Below are 18,748 nucleotides of genomic sequence, written 5' to 3' on the forward strand. Positions count from 1 at the left end.
CATTGCTACTAGGGTGTAGAATTAAATGAAATTACCTATTTTACAATAGCTATTGGACAGTGAAAATTTTAGTCCCATTTTAGAAGAGGAAGTGCGCGCAGAGCGGTTAAGAGATCTGCACAAGGTCACCCGCGAGCAGGTGTTGGCACTGAGATTTGAACCTAGACATCTTGACGCTGGATTCCCCATCCTCTATAGTTCTAACTTTGTATCGCATACGCATACAACTTTTCCCTTTTTTTGAGACCCACGGGTTATTTGAGGCATATCAACCCATTTTGGAGAAAGGGGACTTTCCCACCCAGTACTAGCGTTTTTCCCTTTTTTTTTTTTATGGGGGTAAATGAATCCTTAGATATGGGGTAAGCCTGGAAAGATGAAACGGAACGTTTCAATTGTTTTCAGACACGTACAAGAGTAAACGAAAAAGTCCAGCAATAATAGCATTTTACGAACCGCCTAATAACACAGGAATAACACCCTTTACCTGGAACAGAATTAATATCCCCTTCCCCTCATTTGTATTAAAAGCCTTGCTTTATTTGGCAACTCTTAAAATAAGTGGTCATATGATTAAAAAAAGAAGCGGCGCGCCCCCTCCCCGGCGGGCGGGCGGGCGCAGCTGTCCGCGCCTCGTCCGCGCCTCCCCCGCGCCCCGCCGCCCGCATTCCAACTCTCTGAGGTCACGGGCCGCAGCCGCCTCCCCAGATCCGCCCGCCCGCCCGCCCGCCCGGCCCGGCCGCTCCGCTGCTCCGGTCGCGCGTCCCGAGCCCGTCGGCCGGTCTTCCTGCCGCCCCGCGCTTTCTTTGTGCGCCGCTCCTCGCCGGCGGGTCCCACCTCCGGGCGGTTCCCCTCGCCTCGGCCGCCGCCGGGCTTGCCCAGGGGAATGGTCTGCGGGCCGAGTGCGGGGAGACAGGAAGTGTGGCTAACGAGCCCCATGAGCGCGCCGCGGTGCGGGCGCGGCTGCGGCGGCCGCGCGGCGGGGTCCCGGGAGGCGGGCCGCTGAGCGGGGCGCGCGGCCCGGAGGATGCGGGAGCCGGAGCAGGTGAGGGCGCGGGGCCCCGGCCGGAGGGCGGAGGGCGGGCGCTGGGGCCGAGCGGTGGGGTGTGTCCGCAGCCGGGGCCCCGGAGCGCGTCGCCAGCCGTGGAGGACGGGTCCCGGCTACCGACCGGTGGCAGGAGCGTAACAAAGAGGAAAGTCTTCCTTTCGCAGGTTCTCTGTGATCTGCTTGAGTAATTTCTGAAGGAGGTCTCGAGCGTCGGTTCCGAACTCTCCCCCGATTGTGGCGGCTTGATTCTGGATCAGGGTTTTAAAAGTCTTAGGCATATTTGAGCCTCGGACTATTGAGTGCGAACTTGCCCGGCAACTTAGGGGAGAAGGGGACTCGGGAAGGACTGTTGGGCGACGGCTTGTTTGTTTTTGGAGCAAAGAGTGTTTACTCTGGACAAAAGAATTCTTGGGTCTGCAAATTCCGACTTGTGATTCCTGCAGATCCTGATTAGAAGTTCTTGGCATGCGCGTCTTATTTTCTTTTTTGCTGAGAAAGCCTTATAATAATAGCGTATGCTCTCAAACGTTCAAGACACTCCGTGTGCTCCCAGCGACAACCGCTGTATGCCTCCTAGTTGTTGACAGTTTTTTTTTTGAAGTGTCAGATATGACAGTAATTTCACTCTGAAGATAGCTGTATGTTTTGTTTCTAGGGCATGTCGTTCTCGAGTATCTACGTACAAATGTTTGGTCCTTGAGAAACATGCGTTTGATTTAATGCTATAGATGTATGTATTGCTCTAAAAATATCATAGACTCTTGTAGTGATTATTTTAAAGCATCATTGGCAAAATTACACATGGTGAAGAGCTTTTCAGCAAGGGAGGAAACTCCAGGATTCAGAGTTCAAGTGCATTTGAGAAACTTTTGAGAGGGGCTGTGAAAAGAAGACATTAAAATGAATTCACAAATATCTCCGACTGTCTTTTGAAAACTTGAACAGAATTTAATATGTATCTGTTTTCTTATTACATAACAGAATGGTTTTGTAGAGAAACAAAGTATCCTAGTTTTTTTCCTTCAGAAGCTAATAAATTGTTTAGTAGTTAGGTAATTTATAACTCAAGACCCAGCTACCTTTCAAATTTTTACATACTATTTTGCCCCTGAAACAGATTCTCCAAAAAGCATCCTAAATTTCTACTAGTCCATCCAAACATTTATAACTTAATGACATCATTTAGTAGCAAATATTGTACATAAATGAAAATTAAGATGTGTAAATCATGGATAATTTTGTGATTAAGCAAAACATTGTTTTAACACAGTAAGTTTATATAAATAAGCAAAAAGCAAGCTATTCTTACAGATAGATCTTGGGTGCGGGCGGGGAACGCACCTGAAACATAACACAAGCCCTCAACTTTTTCAATTACATCATAACATCTACCAAAATAAAAAAGAGAACACATTGGCTCTTCTTTATCCCTGATGCTGTAAAACATTTCAAATCTCAGGGACAATTGAAAGTTTTACTTGGAGTTTGCTTAATCAGAGCTTAAGTTAATAATTAAATTGCATTGTGTCCTATCTACCGCCTTTAAGGTATCGTTCTATCTTTGCAGTAAAAAGATGACCATATTTGAACACCCTTAATACTAATATTCATGTTTCCTCTGCATCTATACAATATCTTGTCTGTTCATCTACAGTACTTAATACTGTTTCCAGTTTCCATAATTTGTATAAAAGCTGCAATCCATCACCTCATTTCATGAAAGGGTATTTAAGTATATCCAGGGTGCGGCAGAAGTAACGCCTTTTTGAGGGTGGTTGGTAGGGTAATAATATGTGTGTAATAATTTATAATTTTAATTTGAACATTTCACCTAAAATGTCAGATAGCGTGCTTGAGTGTGATACTGTTATGTTACAGAATTACATGCTTATGATTTTGTAATAAAAAGGGGCATTATTTGTGCTGGATCCTGTGTATGTTATGTGCATACAATCTTTTAAAATTGATACAAACACTAATTTAAAGTATTAAGGTTCTCATTTCTTGATTTTTTTTTTTCGTTTTTGCCACACCTGTCTATTTAGTTTATACCCTGACATAGCAAAGAGCGTTAAAAACTGCAGGTGGAGGCCATAATATTTATTTTCTATTCCCCTCCTTGGTATGATGCTTTTCCCTGTAGAAGGCACCCAGAAAATGCTGTTACCAGTGCTGGAGGTCGTTCCGGTTTTCTTTTTCTCCTCTGGCCTTCCTCCTCCATTACTTGTTTTTAACTTTTATTTTTTATTTTGGCTCTCTGGGGATAACCAGAACTCAAAACCCAAAACACGAGGAACAAAAACAAATAAACAAAAAGTCAGACTGCGAAAACCGAGGTTGGGGCCTCCTTCGAGACTGACCCCGTGTGTAAATACCGCACGCGTGTAATCGCCTTAAGGGCGGCGATGGTTGAGGCTTCGTCTTCGGCGTCTCCCCGCGCCCACACCGCTGCCTCGCGCTCGGAGGCGCAATACGCTTTTGTGGGAGGCAGGTCCAAAACGCTGTTGGGCACAGCCTAGTGTAAGAGCTCAGCTACGTTCTCCAGCTCCGCCGGCCCCCAGCCCCGAGCGCCCATCACCTCTGGGGCGGAGGCGCGGTCTGGAGAGCGGACAAGAGGCCCGGGAAGGAGGAATCTGGGATCCATTCCCCCCTCTTCCCACTCTCCAGGAAGGCGAGAGGCCTGGAGTCTGCGCCTGCCAGATGACAGGGTCGGGAGGCGGGCCTGCCCCTCCGCTGGCTTCCCGACCCAAGTTCAGGGCCACCGGCCGCTGCCGAGCCTCGCAGAACGATTCGTCTTCTGGGGCAGCCTCTGCTCAAAAGAAAACGGAGGGTGGGAATTATCCCGGGATTCTGTCGCCTCGCTGAGGAGGAAAAACATCCGGCGAATGTAAAAACCCCGTCTTGCCGCTCACGGCCCGTGTACTTCAGCTCAGGAGTGGCCACCAAGAGGTGTGATTAAAAACGTTGTAAATCGCGTATTTTGGACTCCGGAAGCTCCAAAACGGGAATCCCACGGTCCGCGCACACTTTTTCCCACCACCTGTGGGGTCTCGGGCTGGGTCCTTTAAAAGTTCCCTCCGGGAGCGGCCGGGCCGGCCCTGCCCTAGAGCGTCCGTCCGGAAACTCAGCCGCGGGCGGAGGGTTCCGGATCCTCGGAGGCTGCGCGTTGGCCGGGCCACGCCGTCTGCTTGCCCGCGGGGAGTCGGAGCCGAAGCCTGTGCTCTCCGCTGCGCTCTTAGCCGCGTGGGCTGGCTGAGCCCGTCCGCCCCTCGTTAAACCGGGATGGGGTTTAAATCCTCTCCCGCCTCCTGGGCTGTCCCTTTATTTAGGTGAAGGCCTACCACCTCTGTAGGCAGCCTGCTCGGAGAGTAGATGGGGTCGCGCTTTTCACAACTTGCACACTCCTGGTGGTAATCGGACAACAAGCATTTGTAGGGTCCTCTGTGAGTCGTTTGTAAATAAATCCATTCGATGACGTCAGTATTTATAAACCAGAAAGGGCTTTACAAATGCTTGTTGAGCGCCTCACCTCCTTTGAGCCTCACAGCTGCCATATACGTTAGAGGGGATGATGCCTCTCATTTGGGCTCAGGGTTCATTTGCCTTTTGGGACTGAGACTTGATTCTAGCTCTTTTGGAGGTGTTTTGTAGTTATATCACCAAAGGACGAAAGATCCTTACGTTTGGAGTATTGGGGCGACAAAAAGAGTTAACTATGAAAAGACAAAGCCTTATCTAACATAGAAACAGTACCACTAATGCTAGCGACTTAGTTTGGAGTTGTGGTAGCGCCAGCAACTCCCTCCTGTAATCCTGACGCAGCCACAGGTGGTCGTTGCCACTGCTGGGAGGAATGGGTGAGGGTCTAACACAGCCTGGTGTAAACTCCCTCACTGCCTCCCAGACCCTGTTCATGCCATGCCTTCTTTTTCCAGAAGTGAGGGAAAGGTCATCCTTTGCCTATAGCGTTATCGATGTTTATTTTTAAAAGTCCAGAGTTGCCATGGCCTGTGTAACCAGTGTTCCTCTCTCTCCAGCCCTGGCGTGGATGCTCCCTTCACCTGGCCTTTGGAGACTCAGTTGCGTTTTAATGGCGGCGGCAGCTGCTGGGTGAGCAGCCCGAGACTGTGCAGCACCCCTCCGGGCAGGAGGGGATCGCCCTCCTCCTCCGGCACCCGCCCTGCATTGGTGGCGGTGCTTTTCCCTCGTTACCCCTTCACCCTTGAAGAGAGAAGATGCCGCTGCCATTTGGATTGAAACTAAAACGCACCCGGCGCTACACTGTGTCCAGCAAGAGCTGCCTGGTTGCCCGGATCCAGCTGCTCAACAACGAGTTTGTGGAGTTCACGCTGTCAGTGGAGAGCACCGGTCAGGAGAGCCTGGAGGCCGTGGCCCAGAGGCTGGAGCTCCGGGAGGTGAGCCGCAGAAGAGGCTGCAGGCTTCTCTGGCCTGGTTTCTCTCCTCCTGTCCCAGCCACTTTAATGTATGCTGGCTGTGCGTTCTCAAAGCGTGTCCCTGGCCCAGCAGTACCTTGAGTTGAGCCTGCAAGCCCACAGCTCATGAATAAGGAATGGATACAGAACAAGGGGCCTCTGGAGTTTTAAAAATGTTTATATGTTCCCCCAAAATGTAATTTTGGAGAATCAAATATGAATGCATTTTGGATGATCATGTTTCCTTTTTCTAATATTGGGTTGGCCAAAAAGTCCATACCTATGCTGGCTTGAGTAGTGCTTAGCTGTCTTTAACTTCATTTGAAACACTTTTGTTAGATTGTATTGTCAGCATGCATTTAAAAAAACACTTATCAAGATTGGTGAATTTCTCTGCAGCCATTTTAATATTGAAGATAGAAGAAAATACACAACATTTTTGGTGTATTATGCTTCATTATTTGAAAGGTAAAAACGCAACTGAAATACACAGAAAAAGATTTGTGCAGTGTATGGAGAAGGTGCTGTGACTGATCAAATGTGTCAAAAGTGGTGTGCAAAGTTTCTTGGTAGTATTGACATTTTGGCCAAGTAATTCTGTACTGTGGGGCTGTCTTATGCATTGGAAGATGTTTAGCAGCACCCCTGGCCTCTCCCCACTATAAGCCAATAGCAGGAGATAGCTGACATAGTCAAAATATCCAAATCAATAGTTATTAGTGAAAATGAAAAAAATGTCTTTCATTTTACAGAAAAAGCCATATGGACTTCCTGGCCAACCCAGCATAATCTGATATGGGTCATCCTGATATAGTACAGTGCGTTGTCTTTATTCATTCATTCAACAGGCCAGTACATTGTTTTCCACAGGCCAGGCCAAGATTCTAGAGACATATTGCCTGAGTCTGAATTCTGGTTGTGTCACAGTGGGCAAGCTATTTGATCTCTCTGGGCTCTAGTTCCCTCACCTGAACCATGGGAATTACTAGAGGTTCCTAATCCTCAGAGTGGTTGCATGATTTAATGTGCAGGTAAAGCCTAGCTCTAATAACTAGTCTGTTATAGTAATCATGGGGAGGTTTGCCCTGGAAAACCCCTAATCTAGTCAATAGGAAGTTGTAGAGTCCTCAAGTATCCACATAATGTCTTAAATTTAAAATATTATGTAAGGCCTGTGAGGAATAGGGCTCTAATTAAATCTAGGACCCTTCCATCCTTTGGCCACCTGGTCCTAGGGTGAGAGAAAGGTGGAGAAACTGGTTCTTTCACGTGAACACCTACCTTCCTAACTGGAAATCCCACTGATGTTGTAGTTCATAAAAAGTCAGCAATAAACTGTGCCTCTGGTGACCATCCAATCATTTGATGATTCAATATTGAAGACTTAAGTGCCAAGCACATATGTATTAGGAGCTTACCCTAGTGTTTATACTAGTAAAAACAGGCCTGACCCATGCTATGATAGTGGCATGGAGTGTGCTGTGGACAATAGGGAGGGACAGCAAAGGGAACGCTTCCCAGGGCAAGTGATGTCTGCGCTGGCCCCTGAAGCCTGGGGCAGGGTGGTCCTGTCGGGGACTGGAAAAGACTTCCAACAAAGGAACTGGGCAGGGCCAAAGACATGAGGTACATGATCTACGGAGCCTGAAGTGGGAGAGAAGACGCTAAGAGCAGGGGCCGTGTAATTCGGTGGGGCGGGGGGGATTTGTTAAAGGGTTTGGGCTTGTCCTGTAAGTAAGAGGAAAGTCAGTGAAGGGCTTTTAAACAAGGGTGTGGTACGATTAGTTTTTGGAAAGAGTGAGGCCTCTAGGAAATGATTAGAAAGACTTAGTTGTGGTACATATAGTGGTCACTTGGATTTGGATGGGGATGGAGAGAAGTGGGTGGAACCTGGAGATATTCAGGACCTACCTCCTGAGTTGGGCAAGGGCTAGCCAGGGTCCAGGCTGATACTTAGGTTTCCCGTAAATGGTGGGGGCTCTAACGGAGGGAACGTAACAGGAAGAGTTGGTTTGAGGAGGATGAGGAGAGGTGCGTAGTGTGTAGTTAGTTCTGAAAGTACTGACTTTGAGATGCCAGCTGAGATGGTGAGCAGGCAGAGGCATATGTGGGTCTGGGGCTTATGGGAGAAGCCAGGCTGGAGAGAGGATATTTGGAATCATCAGCCAAGGTCAGTTAATTAATTGAAGCTGGGAGAACATGTGAGGCTGTCCAGGAGAGAAGATGGAGCAGACCCTCAGGGTTGACTAGAGGGGGAGCCTTGGAAGGAGCCCAAGATGGAGCGGTCCTAGGAGGAGAAAGTAAACCAGAAGAGCTGGCCTCAGCGACTGCTCCTGTTTACTAAAGAGAACGATTTATTTCATCGTTCTTGCATCCTTCACCCATTTTTTCCTTTTACCCTATTTTGGCTTCCTTTCCCTGTAATTTTTTCCTCATGCACCAGGCCTGCCTACAACCACTACAGAGTCAACATCTTGAGAAACCGTGGTTAATTTATTTTTGTACCCAGAGTACTAGGCCTGGAATGTGCTCAGTAAATACAGGTTGAACTGAGCCCACAGGCATTGCCTTCATTCTCTCTTGGTCAAGAAGTTACTATCCCTTGTTTGATGTTATCAAACTCAGGAATGAGCAACTTTATACAGCTGTGGGTATATAATGATTTTTAACAGAAGGGTGTAGAGTGTGTTGAGAGGGAACACATGTGATCCCTAGAAAATGTCCTGCCCCTGCACAGGCTTTCCCACCATTTCCAACATTTAATGACAGTCATGGTTAGGAACTTAGTTTGTATAGCAAATTTTTCCTTTCAAAGTTTCAGAAGCTGTGTTCTGTAGCATATAAACAGGTGGCTCAAGCCCCAGGCCTAATCTTACTGAATGACTGTTCAGAAATAATCTGAGTCAGCAACACCTGTTCTGAGTTCGTGTCCATACATCGCGGATAAGAGTCATACCAAGAGATATTGGTATGTTGTTGTCTTAGAGTACTCTTCCATCAAGCAAACTTAGAATTATCATAGTATATAGATTTGGCGGATACGCTTTGCTACTGCTCAAATTTAAGTTGGGAGAGAAAAAGTCTTTACTTTTCTTGCTTCACTGAGTACCATTTGACTTTTATTATGACAGTCACAAGGCTACATGATAATACCATTATAACGCTATATCCACTGGCTTCAACTCTATCGGTAGTATTTTATTTCTTAAGCTGGATGTGTGGGTATATGACGTTTGTTTTGTAGTCTTCATTTTTTTTTTTTTTGGTCTGAAATATAATACATTAAGAAATTTAAAACAGAAAGATTAATATGTACTTATATTCAATTTAGTTGACTTAGATTGTTAATTGTTTTCTAAATTCACCACAGTTGAACTATGGAAAAGTGACTTTTAAAAAGGGGAAAAAGTATCCTCATAGAAAAATATTGCTTTTTATTGTAGCAATAGCCTCTCAGAGAGCTGCTGAAATTCTCTGCATATCATACATTCTGAGTTTCACAATACTTTCAAGAGAGGCCGTAGAAGGCTTTATGGAAGTTCAGCGGAATTAGAAAAATTTCCCTCCAGTCTTGAAAGTATACGTTCTGGAGGTCCGATGGAGGTAGTGAGGCAAGAGGGTGTCAGCTGGACACAGCCATTCCCAGGGGGCGGTATTACCTTGACGGAATCGGCACATTCTAGAGTGAGGAGATCAGGCTTGAAAACCTAACGTCTCAGGGAGCGGGGCCTGTGTTAGCCCTGCTCACCGATAGCGACATGTAAAACCAGGGTGCTAGCTTAGTAATTAACCACGAGCTATGGAACCGCCAAGGGCCCCAAGTGTGCGTGCCATGATCCCCCCCATAGACAGGCCACTTGGGAACCAGAGCCACGAGGTTGTTTGGTGAGCATGAAATTAGAGAACAGAGGTTACCCTGAAAACCTTTCATATCTTCATGAAGGGGAACCGGACGGCCTCCGGACCAGGCAGGTTCCTTGGAGCCTGGGTAGTTTTTCTGGGCAGTGATTAGTGGGGTGCTGCCTCTGTTTGCCTCTTGAGAAGATCAACAGCGTGATTGAGACATTTGCCCCTGAATCAGAAACATCCGGATTTGGCCCCTGGTGCTGCCACTGATTGATGAGTTGTGTGACCTTGGGCAAATTACTTAATTTCCCAAGTCCACTGTTTTTTTAATCTCTAAACTGAGAATAATAACATTGCTACTTGACGGTGGTTGTGAGGAGTCAATGTTAAATGTAGAATGTTTAGCAGAGGACCTTGTATTTTGGAAGCTCTCAGTGAGTGTCATTTTCCATAACTGTGACTGTAGGTGACTCTTCCATGCAGTGGTGGCTCCCCCACTTTTCCAATTCACCCTTTTTTTGTAAATATCTTCATTTCTTCCATTTCCTAAGGGAATACATGTTTGTTTATAAAATGTTCTTATGACACAAACAAGTATAGTAGCCACTGGTAATCACACTTCTTACATTACTAAAGGGCTAAATTTTTAATATACCACTGTAATTTAGCATTCATATTTCAGTCTGTTTCATGCCAGCTGAAATTAATTTGTACAATGTTACTGCCTCACTGCCCTCAAAAACCAGAGCTTTAGTAGGTTTTTATTTCTCTATTAGCCTACTTCTTTCCTCTTGTCTACAACGTAACCCCTAGGGTTAAAATAAAAAAAGGTTCATGAAATTGTGGATTAAGGTTTATATTTTTTCTTCAGGGTATGTCTCTCTCGAGAATTCTTTTAAAATCTTATGTTTGATGATCACATTTTTATCATGCTGCCATGGCTTTTAATTAGAGGCATTACAGTCTCTTATTTACAGAGATACTTGGTCTTCAAGTCCTTATTCAGCTTGAATTTATGTGTGGTTAGAGTTGTTTCTTTTATTTCTATATTTTTTAAGCTTTTAAATCTCTGGTTAGGAAACAGGGAAGTTATGAAACCCAAAAACCTTTCAAAGACACCTTTTCTCATGTTTTTTGCTCTGATTTTCATGTGTTGGTTTTATAACTTAAATTTTAAAGCTCAGTTGTCTTTCAGCTATTTCTGAGTGTTTTGTGTGTGTAGAGAGGAAGAAGGATCCTCATTGTGTACTTATATGGCATATATACCTGACTACAGTTTCAAGGTTGAGATCAGTACTAACCACTCCTAAAATTACCTCCAAAGCATTTTGTTGAATAAGGGAAAAAATCTAGCACAATCTAGAAGTTCTTACTATGGCCTCTCGTTTAAAAATTATAAGTATAGGCTTTGCTATTTGGTTACTTCATTGTGGTTTACCACAGATCTTCGAAAAATGCTTTTTAAATTGCATTTGAAGTGCATCACATGTAAGTCACGATTTTCTTTAGAATGTAAGTTCCATCAAAGTAGGACTGATCTCTTACCACTGTCTGGAATAGTGCCTTGGAAAACTTACAGTACATAGTTGCTGAATAAATATCTACTTAGTTAAAAATTAAGGCTCCTTTAAAAAAAATTTACATTGAGTTGCATGGATAGCAGTTTTCGTCAGCTTTTATACACTGTATGGTTTTATTTCCTGGAGAAAGTTGAACATTTACAAAGTTTTGAACAGAGGTTGAAAAGCACTTTTTTCTTTAGGCTTTTATTTTTTCTTTTTTTCACTTTGGGGCTTCTTTTGAAACACTTAGAAAATGATCTAGTTTTAACAACTCCTTGAGATTAGATTGCCATATCAAGGGAGTGTCTACTTCTTCCCTGAACTTTGAACAGATTCTTCTCATAGTGTTTTCTGGTTGATGGGGAAATTTTTTGGCTAAGGCATTTGTTGGGAGAGAGAGAAATCAAGCATATAATGCAAGCCATTACTCTCAAGTGCAACTTTAGAAAGTGTTCTTGGCCATCAGAGTGTTTTATTTTAAATTAGTGTCTCAGGTATTTCAAATATCCACTGACCTTATCTTGACTGTTACCTGAGTAGACCTCAAGAATTTCGTACGCATTTCCTTCTGTACTAGCTGTTTTCATTTGGACTCTAAAAATAGCTGAAATATGTGTAATTACCTACAGACTTTTTAACCTTTTGGGCTGGTAATTATTAATTCAGTATGTATGTTACAAAACTGATAGGATTGACATATAGACATAGATCAGTAAACACTTTTAGCTAGAGCTATTGGACCATCTGAAGCAACTATAAGTCTTAGATTGGGCTCTTTCCCCAGATAAAGAATGCTTTCCAAAGTCCAAAGCTGATTATAAATGAGCAAGGATTTTTCCTGATGTTTAGATGATGTTTTTTTCTCATTTGGTCTAGATAATTAAGAACAAGCCACATGAATAAGTAGAGGAATTATACTTGCAAACATGGAGATAGTATGCATTTTAGAATAAATAATATATTGTCTTACAGGTTAATACAGAATTTGGAAACCTGTTTACTTAAAGAAGTAGAGTATTATTCAACTTTCACCTCCTTTTTTTTTTTTTGTATTCAAGACATTTCTAATAAATGTAAAGGCCATCAGTCTGAGATATTATTCTCTCAGTATTGGGTTTTCCACCTAAGAGACGTTAGAGACGTCCTTGAATCTCCCCTACAGTCTGACATGGCAGTGTAGTCTCACGACCGTGTGGAATTGTGAATTTGCTCATATCAGGAGGTTCGTGAGTTGAGTTACAAAATGGCGGATATGGGGAACTGACGGTGTTCTGGAGGCTCTAAGTTCTGTCATAGTCCTTGGTGCCTGAGGTTTCAGATTTCATTCCTTCTAATACTAGAAGCTTTAGCAGCTTTCTGCTGTCCTCCTTCTGGGTGGATGAACATTATTATGCCGGAAGCTTAACATGGCTCATCTGGTTTAATCCTCACAATGAATTAGGCATTATCTTTTCCATTTTAAAAAGAAGAAACTGAAGTCCTGAAAAACTGGGTAATTTGCTTCACTACTCTGGGTGGTCACAAAGTTCATAAGCAAAAGAATCAGAATTTACATTTATACCTGTCAGACTTCTGCTTGAACTTTGACTTTTGAAGTTAGACGGGTCATGGACCTTCTTGAGAATCTGATGAAAATGCAGAATTTCGCACACAACTTCAGCTGGCTCATGGGTACTCCCTCCTTCAGTCCATCTATGAGCTCAGGCTGCCAGCCTAGAGGTCTCCTGGGTGAGGCAGTCTTCCCTTCTCTCGGTTTCACAGCTTCTTTCTCCAGAGGGAAGGTGCTGGAAGGATGGGATGTCTGTGAGCGGTCCAAGGCCTTCATATTTTTAAGAAAATAACTTGCCTCTGAAGTATACTCCCTACCCCCTTCTCCCACAAATGCCCTTTTTCAGTTGCCTTTATCTTCAGATCTCGGGGAAAGGCCTTTTGGGTTATTCATTTCCTCTCTGGGACAACTTTCTGTTAAGGAAAATAAACCAAACAAAAAACTCCTTTCAAGGAGAAAAGGGAGGAGGTTGTGAACAGGATTCCTTCATTGCGCCTCTGAGGGTAGGTCCACGTCTGTCTTCCCTACCAGATAGCACCTTTGTGCCCACCAAGCAGCCTAGCAGTAGGTATGCGATGTCCTTCAATGAATGAATGGATGGCTCATGCTTCCTTTATGCAGTAACTAAATTACCTGGCCAATTTTTGAGCTTTATACTTCATTCTTCTTGTCAGATATACACCCTACTAGGCCTTTGCTTATATCACTTTTTAGCAATATGCCAAGTTCTTGTTTTGAGGGGCAAAGTTATGCTCCAAGACTGAGTTTGTCTTTGCCGGCAACTTACTTAACACAGGTTCACTGCGAGGATTTCACAGGCTAGTAGCATGCAGGCTAATGTCTCTTAATAAGTCGATAAAGAAGTAAGTACTCCAAAACAATGATAGATTAATTATACTCTTGTTCCAGGCAAGGGGAGATGAAACCGATAGAGTCTGAATTTAGTTGAAGTGTGCCTTTTACAAGTTGGCACTCAGCGTGGCCCACCGAGAGCTGACGCCCAACTGCCAGCACCGCAGGAGAAGTCGCTTGCTGCTAGAGCACATTGTTGGGGAACAAAGGCATGACCCTGAGGGGCAAGATGTCCTTCATGGGACCCCTGCACAGCTATCACCACTGCTGGTAGAAGTCACCTTTGTCAGGGGAGGAGTTAATGCTCCAGAGGTCTTTTGAGAGCTATTTAGATCAGCAAAGGGTGGCCTTGCCCAGGCCGAACATTCTCAATAGTCCTCACAAACTCTTGGTATTTATCATCTAAATATCCCCTGCCATAGCTGTTTCTCCATATATTCTTTTCGATAAGCCCCAGTGGAGTTCCTCCACAGCTACTGAGGGCTTATCAAACACAACACATGAGATGATATCCTCACATGGCTCACCTCACTGTTACCCAAACAATTTTACTTATAAAAACAACTTCACTTTTTTAAAAAATATTTTATTTATTTATTTTTAGAGAAGGGGGAAAAGAAGGAGAGAAGGAGAGAAACATCAGTGTGTGAGAGGTATATCAATGTATGAGAGGTACACCAATTGGTTGCCTCTTGCATGACCCAAACTGGGGACCTGGCTTGCAACCCAGGCATGTGCCTTGACCGGGAATCGAACTGGTGACCTTTTGGTTTGCAGGTTGGCACTCAATCCACTGAGCCACACCAGCCAGGGCAATGACTTCACTCTTAAAAACAACTTCAATTTTTGTCATAAACAAGTGGATTTGAAATCCCATCAAACTGATACAGCACAGCTGGTTTAGCAAATATTTTCCTGTTTGGTTTTCCTAGCAGCTTGTTCATAAATAAATGTCACTTAGATTTATTGTTTAATAAACTGGTAGGATATTCAGAGTCAATTTAAATTTTAAGGATTAGCTGAAGATGCTGATTTCACTAGAAGAAACTATGCATGTCACAAATTTTATGTGAGAAGTAGCAGCATGTAGTAGAAGTAAGTTGCCTGTTGAGGGTTTGTGGTACTTTGAGCAGTAGGTTACCGAGATGAGATCACTGAAAGCTGTGTAGCATTTATAATGATATACAAATAGGACACAGTAACTGTGCCATTTTGAACAAGCTTAAACTGAGCTGGGTAAGAAAATTCACAAGTAACTTCATGCTGGGTGGCAGCAACCTATTTTCTTTGTGAATATAAAACAACTTGTCTTTGCTTAGTCCTTGTTACAATTATTTAGACGGCTCAGGCTTGGACGTGAAAATTCCTTTTAATGCAAGTGAATTTTCAGCAGATTGAATTTAACTGCAGTTGACAAAGTGGGGTTTTATAGGCAACAAGGTAGAGTTTTGGTCCCAGATAAACTTGGGTTCAAATCCCTGCGGTACTTGTGTGATTTTGTTTCTTTTGTATGTGATATGGTTGCATGTGATAGTAAGAATATCAGGTATTTATGGGGTACTGACCATATGCCAAGCGCTGCACTAGATGCTTTACATGTGTTTAATTTAATCCTGAATGTAGCTGACTTCCTTCCTCCTTCCACAGTCTCGGTGGAGGGAACCAAATGGGCAGCGTCCAGACCAAAGGGAGATCCTGACACAAGACACTTGTTAACTGTCAACTCTGCCTTATTTTTCTTTTTTACTGCAAAGTTATTTTTCTTTAGCCATTTCTATTCTTTTTCAAGAATTTTTTTTCTTTAGTTGGAATAATTTACTGAGAAAAACTTGATTGAAGAAAAGTGATGGTTTTATTTTTTAAGTTTTTATTAAATTTATTGAGATAACATTGCTCAATATCATTATATAAATTTCAGGTGTACAACTTGGTAATATGGTACCTGTATGCTCTAGGTGTGCTTCCCACCTGAAGTCGAGTTTCCTCCCCAGGTATTATTAGTAAGTCAGCCAGTTAAATCCAGAGTTACAGCACTGAAAATTAAGATATTCATTATAACATCCTCTTTCTTTCTGCTAGAGTTTGGTGTAAATTATTTATAAAATAACCCCATTCACCCATATTTTTCACTGAAAGGTAATATTTAGACAAGTGTATGTTTGACTTGTCTGTATTTTCATTACTGGCACCTATTCTAAAGTTAAACTTGTGTTTAAATGGTGACTTAAGAAAAAGAACACTCATAAATTCTTTATCACTATATGATAACAGGAAGAAAATGGAAGCACGTTTAATGAAGAATATATCTAAAATGATATATTGCTGTGGGTCTGATACTGGTCACCGACCGCCAGAATGCAGACTTTACCGCACACTACTGTAGTCCCCGTGCCTGGCTGGGGCGGCTAGTCAGCAACGGCCCCTGGCGAAATTTCGGGTCCCCCAGCTCCAGGTGAGCACTCTTCCTCAACAACACACTACTTTTTCACTGAGCCATTGCCACTGTCCTTAAAAAAAAAAAAATCCAATCCAAGTGTTGGTATTTTCTAAAAATATATTTTAAAAGAAAAAGAGAGAGAAAAGGAAAAGTTACCAAAAACAAAACCCTGTTAGTGAAGGAAGTGTTTAGGTGTAGAATTTCCTATGCTAAAGGAGATGGAACATGAAATTTTATACTGTTTAAGGGAATTTGAAAACTATGATACGAAAAGCTCATATTACTTGAGTACTTACTGTGTGTGAGACACTCTTCTAAGTGCTTTAAATGTTTTTGCTTATTCTGATCCTCCACAGTCCTGTGAGTGAGGTGCTAGTACACTCCCCTAGACTCAGAGGTGTTAAGCAACTTGCTCATGGTTACATGGCAGGAATCACAACCGGAATGGTTCATCTGGCTCTTTGGTGGGCATCTTTCTTCGCAATATGTAGCCCTGGGCAAGTGACAGGTGTCTTGCCATGGAGCCCGTGCCCTTAAGGACAGCCAGGCACACTGCAGCCTCCCAGATCGGATGGACATGGTGTTAAGTACTCTTGAGGTACTCGTCATTTATTTTAATTACTACAATGTATTATCTTGCTTAAAACATGTTTTTAAAGTCACATCATGCTAAGAAACTTAAGCCTGAGAAGAAGCACAAATCATGATTAGCCAGCAGCCCCCCCTGGGGAATGCCTGCCCGAAGTGCTGGGGGCAGAGCTGGGTGAGAGGAAGCCTTTTGTGAGCTTGGTCCCCGGTGGCGTCGAAGTATGGGGCTGATGAAATACGCCCCGGGAGAGTTCCCTTCTGAGAGATTTTTCCAAAGCAACACCTGGTTGCACGGCTGTTGGATGAACATGGGGGCTTCTTGAGCCACGATGTGCAGCCAGACAAGAGAACACTGGAGAACCAGCGAGCCTGCCGAAGTCCTCCCATCCTTTGCTGGTGGAGCTGGGTCACGGTGACTTAGCTGCTGTGCACATGCGTGTATTTCCGCCTGTTACAGCAGTTGAAACCCAAAGCGTTTCCATGCTACCATCTGTGAATTACCAGCATGGGGCAAGCCCTCCATACATTATTCCATTTTTATTCCTCTTCCTCAGGTCATGATTCTGTCATTTAAACTATATTGTCTGTCTGGTTTTTTTTTTCAGTAAGACATTTATCATTATGTTCCTTGACTATAAGGTAATTGGATATAGGGTAATGAATATGGATAATTCCTATTATCTTTGATAGCACATACATATTTATGGCCAGTTCATCCTATTCTACCTTTAAATATAATGAAAATATCTTCTGTATTTTTAAATAGACCTTCTTGGAATAAAATGTAACTGGTATTGTGGGACTTAAACAATTAAGAAATAGTGAGTGTGTATTTCTGAGTTATGTGCTCTCCATGCCTTGGTCCTCAGTGAGGAACAGAGTTGAAAAGGAAATCCATCAAAGCCATAAGTGTGCCCTTTGTTAAGGGAATAATAGCTTTTTATATTAAAAAGGAAACAATTTTACATTTTCTTGGAATATTTGTGTGCATGGAAGAAGTATTTGCTATAACTAGAAAACCACCTTGTAAACATGTGGAGAAAAGAGTTATATATGATGAAACCATGACTTGCAAGCTTTGATTAATGAAGCAAACAAGTACAGCTTTTAGTGAGAAAAGTCTAGGAGTTTCTTCATGTGTATCTTTTTTAGTATTTTAACCATCAGTGTAAGTTACTTGATTTTATAATCCTCAGATCTTTCATGGCAATACTAATTTAAGAACAATGAAGCAGCTGTATTTTTTTTTTTTAGAGCAGTGTAAAATATGTTGGGTAATATTTTTTCAGGCAATAGAAATTAAATTTGACTAGATTCTTTCTTAAAATGAATTAAGGCCCATATTCATTTATAGTTCCAAAATCCTCTTTCTAATTCTCTTGATCTCTTTATGGCCCTCCATGGTTACCACATCATAATCATGTCTGAGTAACATGAAACAGCTATAATTTTAACCTGACAAAAGTGAATATCAGAAAAATAAACAGTTATTCCTAAATATACTTACTTCAGCTCTTTTTCTTTTTTAGATTGTGTACTTACAACTTCTAAAAAATACTGCTCACACTACTCAATATCTATGGTAAGACAACAAAGAAAGAAAAAGGGAGACTTGAGTTCAAGCAAACGCGAAAACAATTTTTCCTGTGAACTAATTGAAATAATTAAAAAACTGAAGTATGGGCCAAATTAGACAGACGTTTTCTGTCTTTTCACTCTCTTATCAATAAAAAGAGAACAGTTACTATTTATCCATTGTGCTAAAACATAGGCATTTGTGAATTAAGCTAATAAGCAAGTCCCAAAAGTCTCAAGTTTACAAGATTTGAATAAAGAGAAATCTATCTGAGTCATTTGCTGGAATGGGATACAGGGAAGGGCCCTGTAATGTAACAAACTAGTTATCTAAAATGATTCAAGAGTGGGAGGCTTGGTTTACCCTCAGTTATGCGGGTCCTAACCAAAATGACCTCTTATATGGTAGTACAAAATAAAGCGCGTCAGCCTTTGTATTGACCCTTGTGTTGAAATGTCTGTACTAACATTTTGCATTTAATTCTAGTTTAGGCTTAAAAACATGACAACATTGTTTTAACTTTATAATTGAGTATCTTTCTGTATAGCACTCATTAGTATCTGGCCTCCCATATATTTTGCTTGTCTTTCTTCCCCTACTGGAATGTAAGCTACACAAGGGCAGGAACTGGGGGGGGGGGGGGGGGTTCCCTTCAGTGCTGTGTCCCAACCAGCGTTTGACACACAGCAGTTGTTCAGTCAAATTCACTGAATGAATAAATGAATCTAAGACACCAGTCCATTCTCTTAGAAAGTACAATACAGCATATACTTGAAGAATGATCTTACTGTGTTTTGGGATCATGGTATTCTTCATAGCATCTCGTTGTCCGGGATAGTAAACAGAAGTGCTAGAAG

At 42.7% G+C, this 18,748-nt stretch overlaps 1 protein-coding gene across 1 annotated transcript in view; it reads left to right on the plus strand.

Moving 5' to 3' along the window:
• Positions 1–737: 737 nt before the first annotated feature.
• The window catches only part of PTPN21 (protein tyrosine phosphatase non-receptor type 21), a 61,626-nt gene continuing 43,615 nt past the window's right edge, over positions 738–18,748 (plus strand). The window contains exons 1-2 of the mRNA XM_054567181.1: positions 738–1,045; positions 5,086–5,463. Coding sequence (XP_054423156.1) covers positions 5,284–5,463 — 180 coding nt within the window. The 5' untranslated portion in view covers positions 738–1,045; positions 5,086–5,283. The remainder of the gene's footprint in view (positions 1,046–5,085; positions 5,464–18,748) is intronic.

The sequence above is a fragment of the Pteronotus mesoamericanus genome, unplaced genomic scaffold, assembly GCF_021234165.1.
Source record: "Pteronotus mesoamericanus isolate MK-2021 breed Mesoamerican mustached bat unplaced genomic scaffold, CSHL_Meso_final contig_182, whole genome shotgun sequence".
Classification (NCBI taxonomy): domain Eukaryota; kingdom Metazoa; phylum Chordata; class Mammalia; order Chiroptera; family Mormoopidae; genus Pteronotus; species Pteronotus mesoamericanus.